This window comes from Lactuca serriola, chromosome 2 (genome assembly GCF_051521515.1).
Source record: "Lactuca serriola cultivar US96UC23 chromosome 2, Lser_US96UC23_V15, whole genome shotgun sequence".
Classification (NCBI taxonomy): Eukaryota; Viridiplantae; Streptophyta; class Magnoliopsida; order Asterales; family Asteraceae; genus Lactuca; species Lactuca serriola.
In genome coordinates this window covers 149,463,920-149,478,590 of record NC_136409.1, presented here as the reverse complement: position 1 = coordinate 149,478,590, position 14,671 = coordinate 149,463,920, and the positions used below count along the sequence as shown (strand labels likewise).

Here is a 14,671-nt window from a genome sequence, read left to right as displayed (position 1 = left end):
AAAATCAGAAAGTATATATATCCTTGTCCATTACGACTTGGGGAGACTTTTGGCTGCTTGGAGGGTTCCTGGAGACGATTTTGAGAAGAAGAAAAGTTCTGGAATTAGCTATTAGCATCCAAGGAGAAGAGAGTTCATAATTATTTCAATCGTTTGGTACCTTGATCATGTCTATTACTTTGATTTGTTTTAGTTTGATTTTGAGTATGAGTAGCTGAATTTAGTAACTCCTATTCAGATAGATGAAACTTTGACTGATGGTTTAGCTAATTTATTATGGATTTGATTAGTTGGTATTGAGCTTGTGTTTGATTATTAATACCTAACATGCTAATATTTGATTCTTTAGTTACTTGAATTCATGTTTTGTGTAGCTTAATGATAAATAAATTACATGAACTTAAAACCTAGTGATTTAGTGAACATTAAATTGCTAGAGCTAGGATCAATCAAATCTTAGGAAAGTAATCGAAGTAATTAAATTTAGTTGTGTTAGAGAGCATATGTTATGACCATAATTATGTTTGCCTAATAAATGTTATATAGCTTATTCATAATCATAACTAATTCTGTGTTTGATTGTGTGTGACCATGCATAGTTTTACATGAATGAGTTAATTATTGGTAAATTTAGACCTAAACTAGGAATGAATCTCGCGTTGCGAGGTTGGTTACGCATTCACCCTTCATTTCACCAGAGGTTCCTCTAAGAATAATTATCTGTTATCCAAATATTTTGTTAATATTCCATTGTTATAATAATCATCCATATCCATTGATAGGACAACAATTATCCTTAAAATAATTTACTTTCTTAAACAATTCTAATGTTTTGGTCTTAAACAATAGACATAAAGCAACTATAAATTTGTTGCTCTAAAAAGCATTTCATCAAATACAGAAGTGGCAGTGCATGCCACATTACAAAGCTTGTTCGGTGCACTTACGGACCTCTCATACTATAATGGTAATGAAACATATAAATTTCTTATATTGTTAAAAAAATAATAAAGTAGGTTGCTATTTTCCGAAATTTACTCAAAATAATATTAAACAAAATACCAAAATGTAGGATGGAATGTTAAAAAAATTATCTTTTCTTTATCAAGTAAAAAGTCAATGTCAAGAGTTTACATATACGTCTACTTTGTTGCCGATTTGAATTCACTTATTAAGAACATCTTCAATTCATTTGCCTCTTTCATTCTGATGAAAGCAACAAACTAATCACACAATATGCAAAAAAAACCCTTAAAATCATGACATCTGCACAAGTTTTTGATTTGATTTACCTTTGACTTGGAAATTAGAGGTGTTTAGTTGCTTTGAAGGCTCTATTTCACGTGAGAATTCTGTCATGGAAGAGAGATTGTATGCTTTCAGTTTCGCATATCTGCTAAGCTCATGCTATAACTCGAGTAAATTATGTGAAACAGAAAAGTAGTTCATCAAACAAATTATAAATTAATGAGAAAATATTGGAATAATAATGTATGACATTTTTCAAGAAACATATTAAAGTTTAGACCTTGTTTGAAATAAGACCTTGTGCAAGATAAAGTTTCTCATTTCTTAGATGAAGAAAGGAATAAGACACTTGACCATTTTACCGTTACATTCCAAAACCCAAAACTTTATAATATCCATCATTTTTAACATGAGAAGAGTTAGGAGGGAAAAAAAAGACAAATAGGTAAAGATTAGTGTTTAACCCATTAAGTCATCTTGTCCAGATTAAGTAAAAAAGAAACAGTCATGTATGTGCTTATATACCATCTTCTAATATTTACGTGTAAAAATGAAACTTTAAAGCCCTTAAATATTATTTATACAAATAACCACAAACAAAATCACAAATCTAATATACAATCAATTAATCAATTTTGATATATAATATTATACTACTAACCTTAATAGTATCAGTCACCAAAGGGCTTATAGCCCAGCGGTATCAGGTGGTGTCCTCCCTCTTTGAGGTCGACGGTTCAAGTCCCGTCGTGGACATAGGTGGAATTAGGTGGTATTAGTTTACGAGTAGATTAGATTTGTCGGTTAAAAAAAATAGTATCAATCAAAAGGTCGCTCCAAAAAGTAACGTTTGCCAAAGTTGTACCTGGGATCAAAAACAAAAACCAATGTTTCATTCTTTGATTTCTTTGTTTGAGTAAATCGCATAAACCAATAGAAAATAAATCAAATTGGTGAGGTGGGTAATAATTGACAGCCTGAGTTGGATAACAGATCAAAAACTTATCACATTTAGCTTATGTTATAAATCCTAAGTTACAAAATATAGTATCAAATTATCTCACAAAGAGCCATTGGATGATTTTCAAACAATAGTTCTTAGGTTTTTTGTTCCACAAAAACAATAGATATGAGAATGCAAGAAAAACACTTCATTCCAGGAAAATTAAGAGACGTTGTAGAAAACTTGCCAAATACTATCGTCTTTTTACTACATCTTCACAGTGAGTCCAAAATCAATAATTCTCGCAAGAAAATGGGTTGAGGAACAACAATCTTAAACATATCGTTTACCTGTTTCTCTTTTGCTTTCTCTTCCTCCTTCTTTTATTGACGCAAACAGAAAACATCAAAAAAATAATAATCAACCGATGAATTAATTAAAAAAAACATGAAATCAGTAGTACACGCAAGGAAGGTTGGTATGTGAGTTCATCTTATTCAATTTTCAGTCATGAAACCGAATTGTAGGTTAGTTCGAATGCCAAATCATAACCTATTACCTACAAATCACAAATCGACTGTGAGGAGTGGAAAAAAGGGCACAAATCGACTTTGGGGAGCAGAAGAAAGGATGGTCTTTTAGAGCCCAACGAAGTGAATAAGGAAATCAAATTTGCAGCAGACCTCGATGTTTCTCTTCAATCCCAAATCATAACCTATTACCTGAAAATCACAAATCGACTATGAGGAATGGAAAAAAGGGCACAAATCGACTTTGGGGAGCAGAAGAAAAAGTGGTCTTTTAGAGCCCAGCGAAGTGAAGAAGGAAACCAAATTTGCAGCAGACCTCGATGTTTCTCTTCCTCCTTCTTCTACTGACGCAAACAAAAAACATCAAAAAAAAATTTAATCAACTGATCAATCAATTAAAAAAAACATGAAATCAACAGTACACGCAATAAAGGTTAGGGTTCCTGCAAGTGGATATGGTCTGCCAGTTTGACGAAGAACAGCGGATATGGCAGATCGATTTTGACGACAACGAACCTGAAGAAGCAAGCAAAAGTGGTGGTGCTCGTGGTTGTTCAATCAGTGGGAAGCACATGCTGGTGACCTGCATGAAAAACAAAATGGAGGAAGGATTACCTGGAAAAACAACTGGTTATGTAGCCAGCCGGTGGAACGGTGGGAGGCAGTTATCGATGGATGATTTACAGAATTGGAAGAAGAAGGGTAAGAATCGTGTTGAAGGGATGCATAAGGAAAAATAAGTGGTAGAAGCTTTATGAATACAATGGTAGTGGGAATAGATACAATTGAGGGTGAGTAAGCAAGGAGATGCAGAAGAAAAAAAGGGGAAGAAGCCACGTATCGGTTGTGTCAGAAGCTTGGCGGTGGTGGAATAAAGCAGTTTCCAGAAGTTGGAACCCAAATCTGTATGTTAATGACATACTCCTTATAGGAAACGACATTTCAACTTTACAAGAAGTTAAATCTTGGCTTGGAAAGTGTTTCGCTATGAAGGATCTAGGAGTGACTGCCTATATCCTAGGGATAAGGATTTTGAGAAATAGGAGTAAAAGACTAATTGGACTTAGTCAAAGTACATATTTGGATAAAAGTGTTAAAACATTTTAGCATGGAAAATTCCAAGAAATGAGAGTTACTTATCCAAAGTAATACCAAACTGAGTAAGACTCATAGTTCGAGTACTGATGCAGAGATAGCAGAAATGAATCGAGTTCCATTTGCTTCCGCTGTAGGATCGATCATGTATGCTATGACATGTACTCGCCCTGACGTAGCTTTTGCTCTGAGCATGGTTAGTCGATATCAGGAAAATCTAGGTAGAGCTATTTTTAAGTATCTACGAAGAAATAAGGACTGGGTCCTTGTGCTTGGTGGCAGTGATGACTCGAGAGTAACTGGGTATAGTGACGCCAATTTTCAGACAGACCGAGAAAACTTTCGTTCTCAGTCTGGATGGGTGTTTACCCTTAATGGAGGAGCAGTAACCTGGAAAAGTTCCAAACATGAGACCGTGACTGATTCTACCTGTGAATTAGAATACATAACTGCAAGCGAAGCATCGAAGGAGGCTATATGGTTAAAGAACTTCATTAGGGACCTTGGAGTTGTGACAAACATAAAAGAGCCAATGAAGATTTTTTGTGATAATGAAATAGCGGTTGCCTTGACAAAGGAACCAAGAGATCATGGTAGATCGAGACATATCGACAGAAAATACCATTTTATCAGACATAAGGTAGAAGAAGGACACATCGTCGTGAAGAGGATATCATTAGAAGATAATCCTGCAGATCCCATCACAAAGGGTCTGAGTAGGGTTAAGCACTTTCAGCATGCAAGGAGCATTGGTCTGAAATATGATATTAGTTTTAGTAGTTAGATAGATATTTGGAAACTTGTAACAAATTAAATTTAATTGACTATTGATGATTAAATAACAAATAATTATTTATGAGTATTGCTTACTATCATTTGTCGATTGTTTATTATCGTGTTTCATTTTTGCATGATTTACTTCCCGAATAATTGGATTATTTGAACATCCACAGTCGATCATACTTTTGGAAGTAAGTAGTGAATCAAGACTGTCATGAATTTGGTTGTAGATTTTCTAAGAGTTTAGACATAGCAATGGTTTGATGTAACATTCATGAGTACTTTTGAAATGAAGAATTTAAGTATTGGATTAACCCACACTCAGAGAGTTACTTCATGGACTTTACCACGAGTAATTATGAGATGATAACATCGTATAATTGTTAAACGGAGATATATGAGTTGTTGTTTACGATTTGGTTCTGCATTGATAATGCGTAAACGCATCAGTAACTTGATGTTATAAAACGTATTATTGTGCATGATTTGATGAGTAAATAGTGCAAACATATAAGTCAAAGTTTATCTGTTCCTTTTGACGTTCAATACTTGTATGTTTAATTAGAGAAAACATAGATCCAAGAATATTAGGGCTGCATGCACACATATGGATTGTTTGTTATGCTCAATACCCATCACAATTCGCTTGTAATTCACACCATTTTCCATTGATTGCGTCGTACGTTCGACCCTTTTGCCTTCCTAAAAGCGAGTGAAAGTGATCTAAAACACAATGCCAAAAACTGTTTCCCGTTTGTGCTTTGGCTGTCCTCGAGTCACACGATATAAAAATTCAATCTTAAGATAAAGCTTCCTCCTCATATTCGTTATAAGTCGTTCATCTTTTTTTTTTTGTAGCTTTTCCTTTTGGTTGCCTTCTTCTATATGTTTGTGTTTCTTAGACCCGTTCGTCGTCTTCATTGTCCAAGTTTATAGGTTGAGATTGAGATGGTTGTGTTTGAAATTGTTGAGATGGTTGTGTTTGGAATTGTTGATGTTGAAATTGTTGAAAAGTTTGGAATTGGGGTTGATTGAATTGTTGTGGTCTTTGTTGCTGGAAGTAGTTTGGTTGATATAAAATGTTGGTAAATAGAGGTTGTTGTTGGATTGAGGATGTTAACATTTGCATGTAGTTAAAACCTTGATATTGATCATTTGGAATGTTTGGGGTTGTTGGGGTGTTTGGAGTGGTTGAGGTATTTTGATTTTGATCCATACTTTGAGAAAAAAAGAGAGAATAGAAAGATATTTGAAAAGTTTTGAGGTGTGAAATGATATAAAAATGTTGGTATTTTATGGTTTAATTTAAAGTTAAAAAGTGATTTTTCTATAAAATTGTTAACGGGTTAATTTTTTATCGTTTGCGAAATTGAATCCTATTGGTCGTAAGGACGCGTAGCAAGTACCAATCCACATTGCATTTACGGGCTAGGGGGCGGTGTTCACGTATGAACAACCCTTCCACCTCACCCTTTCGCATAAAAACATCAACCATACCCGATGGCCTTAGGTACAGTGGTGCTTTATTGGGATGAACTTTTAAACTGAAAAACTGAACTTGGACTAGTTGAAACCGATTAGTGGTATTCGGTCCGGTTTCTGGTTCACCCAATTAATCATTTTCGGTTTCGATCCGGTTCAAACCGGTTTTGGTATCGAACACTTTCTTAGATAGCACACGTCCAAATGAAACCGAACCGAATCGAAACTGGTTAGTAGTATTTAGTCCGGTTCTTGGTTCACCGTTCACTTCTTAACCATGTTTCGGTTCTTTTGGTTTCGGTCCTATTCGGACCGGTTTACATTCTTAGATCTATGTCCAGGGGTGTTTTGTGTATTAGCATCTTTGTATTGTGATTTCTTTGTAACTTTTTTTATATGCTAGCTTCCCGTTTGCTTGTTTATTTTTATATAATTTTATTGAGATGCCGCATATCACATGACACATGTTTTTGTAATGTGTCATTAAATGAAATCCCCACAGACATAAAGTATAATGAAGTCTGAAAAGAAAAGAATAATTAGCTTACTTCCAATACAAGATACACCATCATTCTCAATATGAAAAATGAGCAAGAAGCTTATAACTGACCCTAAAATATCCAAATTTATTATGCCCATATTTCTTTTGCTTATCTGCATTCGTAACAACTAAAAAAACCAAGTTTATTATACTCGAGCAACTTCATAATGATACATGCCATGTTATGAGCTTCACGGAGTTTGTAGTCATGACACAAATAATAATAATTAAAGGATCATCTAATGATATTAAAGTATATTCGTAACGATATTGCTCTTCAATTTGGAATGCACTTCATCGCTAACTAATCACAAGCACCTTATGTTATATGATATTTCGGTCCCTATATAGTGTTGCATGTGTATAGAAGTTTGATTACTATCTAGATTGACTTTCTGATTTAAGTAATTGTGCTTACCATTTTAGTAAAGTTTTTTTTTTACATGTGTGTTATTTTATACAACTACAATTTATTTTGCAATGCAATTATGCAAACCCTAGGCCTCAAGCGTGACCCATTTAACAAAATAGGCCCATCCCAGCCCAACCCATGAAACAGCCATTTGTTTTGTTGATCTAAGTCTATAACGAACTAACAACAAATAAAGAGAACAAAAGAAAGCTCAAACTATTTAATGATCTCTATAATCCACTAGAAACAACAGCATAAAATTCAAAACAAAAACAAAAAAACACAAAACAATACCAAATCAAAGGACTCAACCTTCTCTTCAGCAATGAGAACTTGGATAAGAAAGGGAGGTTGTTGTAGACGACGATGATAATGATGATGAAGATGAAGGCGAAGTGATACATACATGCACTTTCTCCAACTCGTTTCCAATCGAGAATGACCCATCAAATATTATATCAATATCATCCTCAAAACTAGTACCATGAAACAAGTCAAGTAGTTCGCCTGATTTGTCAAAAGGAATGTGTGGCACCGGAAGGAGATTGTAACTCGAGTCCATGCACAAGCTCCATGGATGATCTTCCTCAACCGAAGGTGGGAAGTCAAGGTCATGCATCTCATGTAAAGTCTCTTCTTTTTCCACTATTGTTGCTTCATGCTCCTGTTTTTGTTGTTGTTGTTGTTGTTGTTGACAGTTTAGGTCATGATGAGCCTCTTCGTTATGCTCGTTTTTCAACGAGGTTATGACTTCTGTGGATTCAGGAGTAGCTTGGGTTTGTGATGCGCCATTTTTTAAGCGATCCGCATATATACTGATATCGAAATTGGTCACTGCTTTAGCTCCTCTATACTCAATGGCTGCTAAGTCGTATGCTGCAGCCGCTTCCTCTTGAGTACCTTTAAAATTGTGCATAAGCCAATTAGTCACCTAATATTTTTATTTTTATATGCTCTACTTGCTTGATACAAATGAGACTCACATGCAACATAGAGAATCATAGAGGACCAAAAGGAAGTATTTGATTATAGAAAGAATGTTACAAGTATAAGGAATAATTTACTACATGTCTTTATTTGATAGTTATAAAATTTATTTACTCTTTTGCAATAAGGGTTCTGTGCAACAAATAATGTTATAGTATACCATGTTTATATCAGTTAAAATATAGTAAACATGTAAATGCAGTGTAATATGTTGCAAATGAAATTATAAATGTTAACTATTAATGGTATAATGCTACTAGATATAATTATTAAAATCTTTCAATTAGAATATAATTTTTGTTAACGAATAATTAAGTAAATAAGGAGTTGTTAATTTAGAATGACAACCATAGTATATTACAACCTTTTTATATTTCATTGGGAAGTGGGAGGGTCATGTGCCCTGTTGCAGTATATACTTGATAGAAAAGGCTTTAAAAGTTACTTTTATTCTCTATTTTTATATTTTTACTGTCACTATATATATATATATATATATATATATATATATATATATATATTATTTTGCTGATGTATATGACAATATTCATGTAACATTTTTATTCTTTTACAAATTTAAAAGATGTATTATATTATTAATGGACAAATTTTCCAAATAATAATAATAATAACAATTAAAGAAATAATGCACTTCTTTTGAGACGGGATCTATTTGATTGGAAAATATGAAGGGCCAGTTTTGTACGGCTACAAGGAATCCTCCCAAAGGCAAAGTCAAGATCAAGATCTACATTTGGTAAATCTTTTTTTTTTTTTTTTCCTTCTGTTTTTAAGCTTTTGAAAGTTTAATAAGAGATTATATTTAACGATTGTTTATATATTTCATAAAGAAAGGGCTATACATTATAAGATTAATCTATATATATATATATATATATATATATATATATACATATATGTTTATAAATATATTCTTGACGTTATCATTGTATTTGAGGGGTATATTGCGATATATTCAAGTAATTATGTGTGTAGTGAGTCAAAAATCAAATAATACAGTTAAATAGAAAGGAAAAAAAAAAGGCAAAGTGAACAAGTCAGCATGTGCCATGTCACGATTACTCGCACAGCAAAATACAGAGAACATTTGCTTTAACCTAATGACCCTTCTAGAATTTAAATTTACACTTTGCGCCTTCAGTTATGAATCTTTAGCTGCCTTGACCTCTTTTAACATTTTTGGCTTAAAATATGCAAAATTTTCCAAACTAATTGACATATGGATGAAATTCGGGAGAAAATAATTAAATTTTCTAATGTAAATTCACTTATCGGAAATTAACTATTTCTGTAATTTGGTTTGAGATAATAATGAAGGCATATTACATATGCAAATACAGTTTCAATTAATTTCTAAATTCGGAAGTACTTCTAAAATCAATTTATAAAAACTTATGTTATAAGTGTTTAATCAAATAAGAAACCTATTATCTGAATATAATTTGACCATTGTTAAATAAGCCTCTTTTATTTAATTTTAAATTTATAGCATAGATTCATAAACATTGATTTTTATAAATACACTCCTTGAAATTGTAAAATTGTGCCCAAAAGTTAGACCTGGGTGTGAGCACAATGATATAGAAAATTATGCATTCAAAGTAAACAATTGTGTTATTAGTAGAAATGCATATATGTTGATATAAATGGCATGTCTAAAAGGATCTTAATGCATAAAGTGGCTACCGGGTGAATGACATGGTCCCATAGAGGTTCTATGGTCAACATAGAAACATAAATCGTTATTTCTAAAAGGAAACCATGATACTCATATTTGAACTTAAGTTCTCATTTTTGGATTTTTATGTCTTCATGTTAAGAAAACACACAAATGAGATGATGACTGATGATCAAGAGTAAAAGATAATACATACTGTAAGTTCCCAAGTATAGATATTTGTTTCCAAGAACTCGTCCAATCCGTGCCTCCCATCTTCCATTATGATGGTGCCTACAAAAACCATGTATCGTATTAGCAATTGTATTTTTATGTAACAAATAAAGTTGTTATTGAAAAAAAAATGCATCTTTACTTTGTGATACATCATAAGTCAAAAATTACGTAACTAGTCAAAGTACGTAACGATGGATCATTATGATATAATGGACAAATATAATTCGAAAAATAAAGCAATCATTATAGTGAAGATGCATACGCCAAAATCAACATCATATATTAGAAAACACATGCTTGCACCTACATATTCACATGTAACATACAAAAAACATGAACATTCCCACAACTCATTCAACATGCTTTCTTTACTTCCCCCAACCATTTGGCTTTGTATAACTTTAAACTAGTGACCTCAAATTTCAACTGTTTAAGATAATTTTATCAATAAGTAAACGAAAATAAATTTCGTCTATGGTATACTCACGTTTGGGTAGGCTTCTTGGTATAATAAAACAACGTTTTATATTCAAAAAGCATATCTTTATCGTTTTAACCAAATAAATCGAAGTGGTATGTGAAAACCATAAACAAAACTCAATAGAATTGAAAGACAATGATGTTGGAAATGAATATTCATGTTTTGTAAGTAAAAGTTTTTTAATTGCAAAAGTATGATGGTCATTTAGATAAAAAACATGAAGTATAATGGTTACATGAGTCATTTACTTCAACTATAATGTTAAAGTTTAACCAACAATATGTTATAAAACGACTACTATTGTTTGAAAAAAGGGAAAGAGGGCTAGCCACCTTTTGGTACACGAATCTATTAGTTAAAAAGTGTTTTATTTATTTATTTATTTATTTATTTTTACAATAATATGACTACTTTAACTTTATAATTTATTTTCATTTGTCAAAGGAAATGTCACCTCTAAGGATATTGTAGTACTAGAGAAAGGTTTTAGTGTGTACCTTGCAACTCCTCGATATTTTGAAACACCTCTTGAAAATCCACTGCTTCTTCGCCTTAACGAAGCTAAATATTCTTCCTTGGACAATTTCTCCATTTCTTCAATCTCCTTTTTGTATGTATCTATCTGTGATCAATGTAAAAATGATACATATATAAAGCCAAAAAGCTAAAATGGTATAACTTAGTTACATATCCTTGTCAATCATCATATGATTGTGTCTTTGTTACACATATATGACTAGACATGACAATAATTCTAAAACTATTTTTGATGATAAGGAAGAGGAATTTAAGTCTTCCACATAGAGGAGAGTCATTCTCCCACTTTGTTCTACCTTTTTGGGCGAGAAAAGACTACAACAGTTCATCTTTGTTACACGTGGACATTGATGTCAGTTAAAAACGAGTCTTTCTCCCACCTTGATTTACCTTTTGGGCAGGGAAAAGATTACAGTTTTGGCTTAACTGACATCTGTCCATAACGTGTACGATATGTAACAAATGGGGCCTACTTGAACAAACAAACTTATCAATTACTTTTATTCTCATAGAAGGAAGATTTACATGATGGTGAGAAGAGCTTGACTACCAAACAAGTGTAATAAATTTGCTCCAACCATTTTATAAAGTCAACTTTTGAACCCAAAATAAAGTCAAACATTAAATCTTTTTTTTTTCTTTTTTAAAAAATAGTTACCTGGAAATTAAGTGTTGTATCTTGACCCCAGTATTTAAGGGCCGCAAGATCGTAGGTTCGAGCAGCTGCCTCTTCGCTATCATATGCCCCTATAAAAATACACCATTTAATGTTGAATTTAACAAAATAGTTCCAAAAACGGAATTATAAAGTTTAAAAACTCATTTATAAGGTTTAATTAAAGACTCAATTAGATTACAATGTAGGGCACTTAAATTATTAAAGTATGTTAAAAAAAAAAAAAGTAATGAAAAGGAGGCAGAGAGAGAAATAAGACTTACCTAAATAAACTATAAATGCAGAAACCATGGTGGCAATCAGGAACAGGGGATCACACCAAACCATACAACCAAAAGGATAGAGTCAGAACTCGAAATTAATAAATTTAATTGACAAATTAAAAATAAAAATTATCAGAAAATTAAGATTGCAGATCTCTCTAGCTTGATTATATTACTAATTTATTTAAAGAATTAAATATTAATTTAAAGAAATGAAGAAAAAAAAACAGAGAGAGATGGTGTTCACTTTGTTTCCCTTTCTTGTTCTGGATGCTGTTCCATGTTCCTTTGTCCCATAGATGTGCTTCAAATCTTCCTGTCCATCTATGCCTGTTACAATTTTCCATTAATTCTTTCGTATTTCCATGCATGCAGCTCGAAATTTCATGTAAATTAAGACGAATTTATGCATGTAACCCAGAATCTGTACAGATTGTACTCTCTGATCTTTGTCAGTTTGAGTTTGATTTAGAAATTTCTCGAAAATTAAGCTTTTGAAGATTGAAATTCACAAGATATCGAATCGAATTCATTCTGTTTCGAGAAAATTCGAGTTTTTTTTTTTCACCCATTGCCTCGAAAATTAGATAATCGATTAATTACTGACATGCATGTGCGGAATTTAAATTGGGATTTTTTCAGAAAATGATCTTATGACAGCTTAAAGTTTGAAAAATTCAAGTTATCGAATCGAATTGATTCCATTTTTGAAAAACATTAATTTCTTTCTCCAATTGACCCACAATTTTCATGAATGTTCCCATGCATGTAACCCAGAATCCCTCCTCCCCTGTTCTACAACCAAAACCCAATTTCAAAAATCAGCAACCAAATTTCAAAAAACTAGCAAATTTGAACAAATGGGTATCCGTTGAGATTCCAAAAACCAACTAATTTCAAGAAAAAATTGAGGAAAAACTGTTACACAACCTGGTGACACCTCTGTAAATGGAGCTTCTGCGGGTGTTTTCAGCAGCGGCATTTTGATTTGAATTGAGAGTGCTGTTCTTGTTGTGGGTTCTAGAGGATCGTTTGGGCTTTGGAACTTGGCGTTCATTAATGCATGAAGATGAAGATGAACACGAAGACGATGAAGTTGGTGACAGCCTTCTTCTCTTCATTTTCTCTCTCTAGATTTATGGGAGGTTTTTTAGAGAGAGAGAAAGAAAGAGAGGGTGTTCGAGAGTCAGCAAATTGGGTTGTGAGAGGGAGGTAGATATATGGCTTAGCTAGGTGGGTTTGGCTAGAATCAGCCTACAAAGTTGCTTACCAAAAACAAGAAGAAAAACCACAAAGATTTTAGGGAAGAAAATTTGATTGGGGCTAAATTTTGGACAATTCTATTTTTCCAATTGTAATTACTTTATAATTTGGTGTTTAAATTTAATGGAATGCTTGAATTATTGGTTATAACTCAATTTTTTTTTGTTAGTATTATAGTATATGTATCTTTTTCGTAAGTATAAAATAATACAAAATATTTTTACTATTTTATAAAGTCATGTAAAGTATATTCTTCTATCATGTAATATATATTATAAACTTGTCATTTTTTATTATTTATATACAATTTTAACTTGGACAACATGTAGAGGGTTAGATTAAATTACAAAAAAACATATATTTTGTTACGAAAAGCAGTTGAATTTATTAATTCAAGTAAAATATTATATTTGTTTAAAATAAAGACAACGTATTTTTAAGGCTACATATAAGATGTAGTAATGTATTTTTATTGCTTTTTTACTAAAAAAAATTTATTACAACATTTTGAGAATTATAAATTATTATGATATTAGAAATATAAAGCAATTTAAATCAAAGAATGAAAATATAATAATATAGATTATAATTTTTTTATAATCTGATATTAAAAATTATAATACAAAGTTGTTATAAAAAAGATAAAAGAACATTATAATCCATAAATATATCAAAAATTCACCTCAAATACCATATTTCTTTTAATAAATATTAAGACGTTATCAGTTTTTTAAAAAAGTAACACAAATGATCAAGTTCGAAAATTAGAATTTTTAAAAGTTATTTAGTTAATTTTTTACAAAAACGAATTTGTAAATTATATTTTTATAAAATAATAGTTGAAATTTCAATATAGATGTTTGAATTAGAAATTAAATGTTTTATAACCCACTTCTCTAAAAAAAATACTAGCTCAAAATTTTGAGCTATTTAAAAAAAATTCGAACCTGATTTTTATTAATAAATATAAGCTCTAATAATCCATATCTAACTTAAAATTGATAACCATTTGTGTTATTTATTTCATAATATATATATATATATATATATATATATATATATATATATATATATATATATATATATATATATATATATATATATATATATATATATATGGTTATTTTATTATTATTATTATTTTAACACGAGTTAGAAACTAAGGGTGAATTGCGGTTAGATTTTAACCCAATTGAGTTAATCAAACTCACAACACTTGGCTCAAGTGTCAGCCATGCCACCAATCACCTTTCTTCTCTCTCCTACATTGGAATCTCACTTTTCTGTCTTTATTATTTTTTTTTTATCATTTTGACTACTAAACTTTCATTCTTTACTCAAAATGTCCTTTTAACATTTCAAAATTATTTTTCTTTAACCAAGTTGGAATGAGCTTGAGGAAGTAATAATTATTAGTAATTATTGTATGATTTTTTTTTTTACTTAAGTCACCACCAAAATTTTACAAATGTTATTATTTAGGCATTTAAGTTTAAATTTTTTAGTTTTTTTCTTTAT

At 31.4% G+C, this 14,671-nt stretch overlaps 1 protein-coding gene across 1 annotated transcript; it reads right to left on the bottom strand.

Annotated features, from left to right (window-relative positions):
- Positions 1-7,222: 7,222 nt before the first annotated feature.
- On the bottom strand, positions 7,223-13,097 carry LOC145086983 (uncharacterized). Its single transcript, XM_079024867.1, has 7 exons — positions 12,821-13,097; positions 12,138-12,220; positions 11,891-11,899; positions 11,610-11,698; positions 10,912-11,036; positions 9,914-9,990; positions 7,223-7,931 (listed from the first exon to the last, which is right to left on the bottom strand). Exons 1-7 carry the CDS (start codon positions 13,009-13,011, stop codon positions 7,351-7,353), a joined length of 1,155 nt encoding a protein of 384 aa, XP_078880993.1. The 5' UTR covers positions 13,012-13,097; the 3' UTR covers positions 7,223-7,350.
- Between the last annotated feature and the right edge of the window lie 1,574 nt (positions 13,098-14,671).

Excerpts from the sequence above, each read along its gene's own strand:
- LOC145086983 (XM_079024867.1), bottom strand. The coding sequence starts at position 13,011 with ATGAAGAGAAGAAGGCTGTCACCAACTTCATCGTCTTCGTGTTCATCT. Across the intron at positions 12,221-12,820 it reads ATTTACAGAGGTGTCACCAG|GCATAGATGGACAGGAAGAT; the intron begins GTTGTGTAACAG and ends AAATTGTAACAG. Across the intron at positions 9,991-10,911 it reads AAATATCGAGGAGTTGCAAG|GCACCATCATAATGGAAGAT; the intron begins GTACACACTAAA and ends TGGTTTTTGTAG.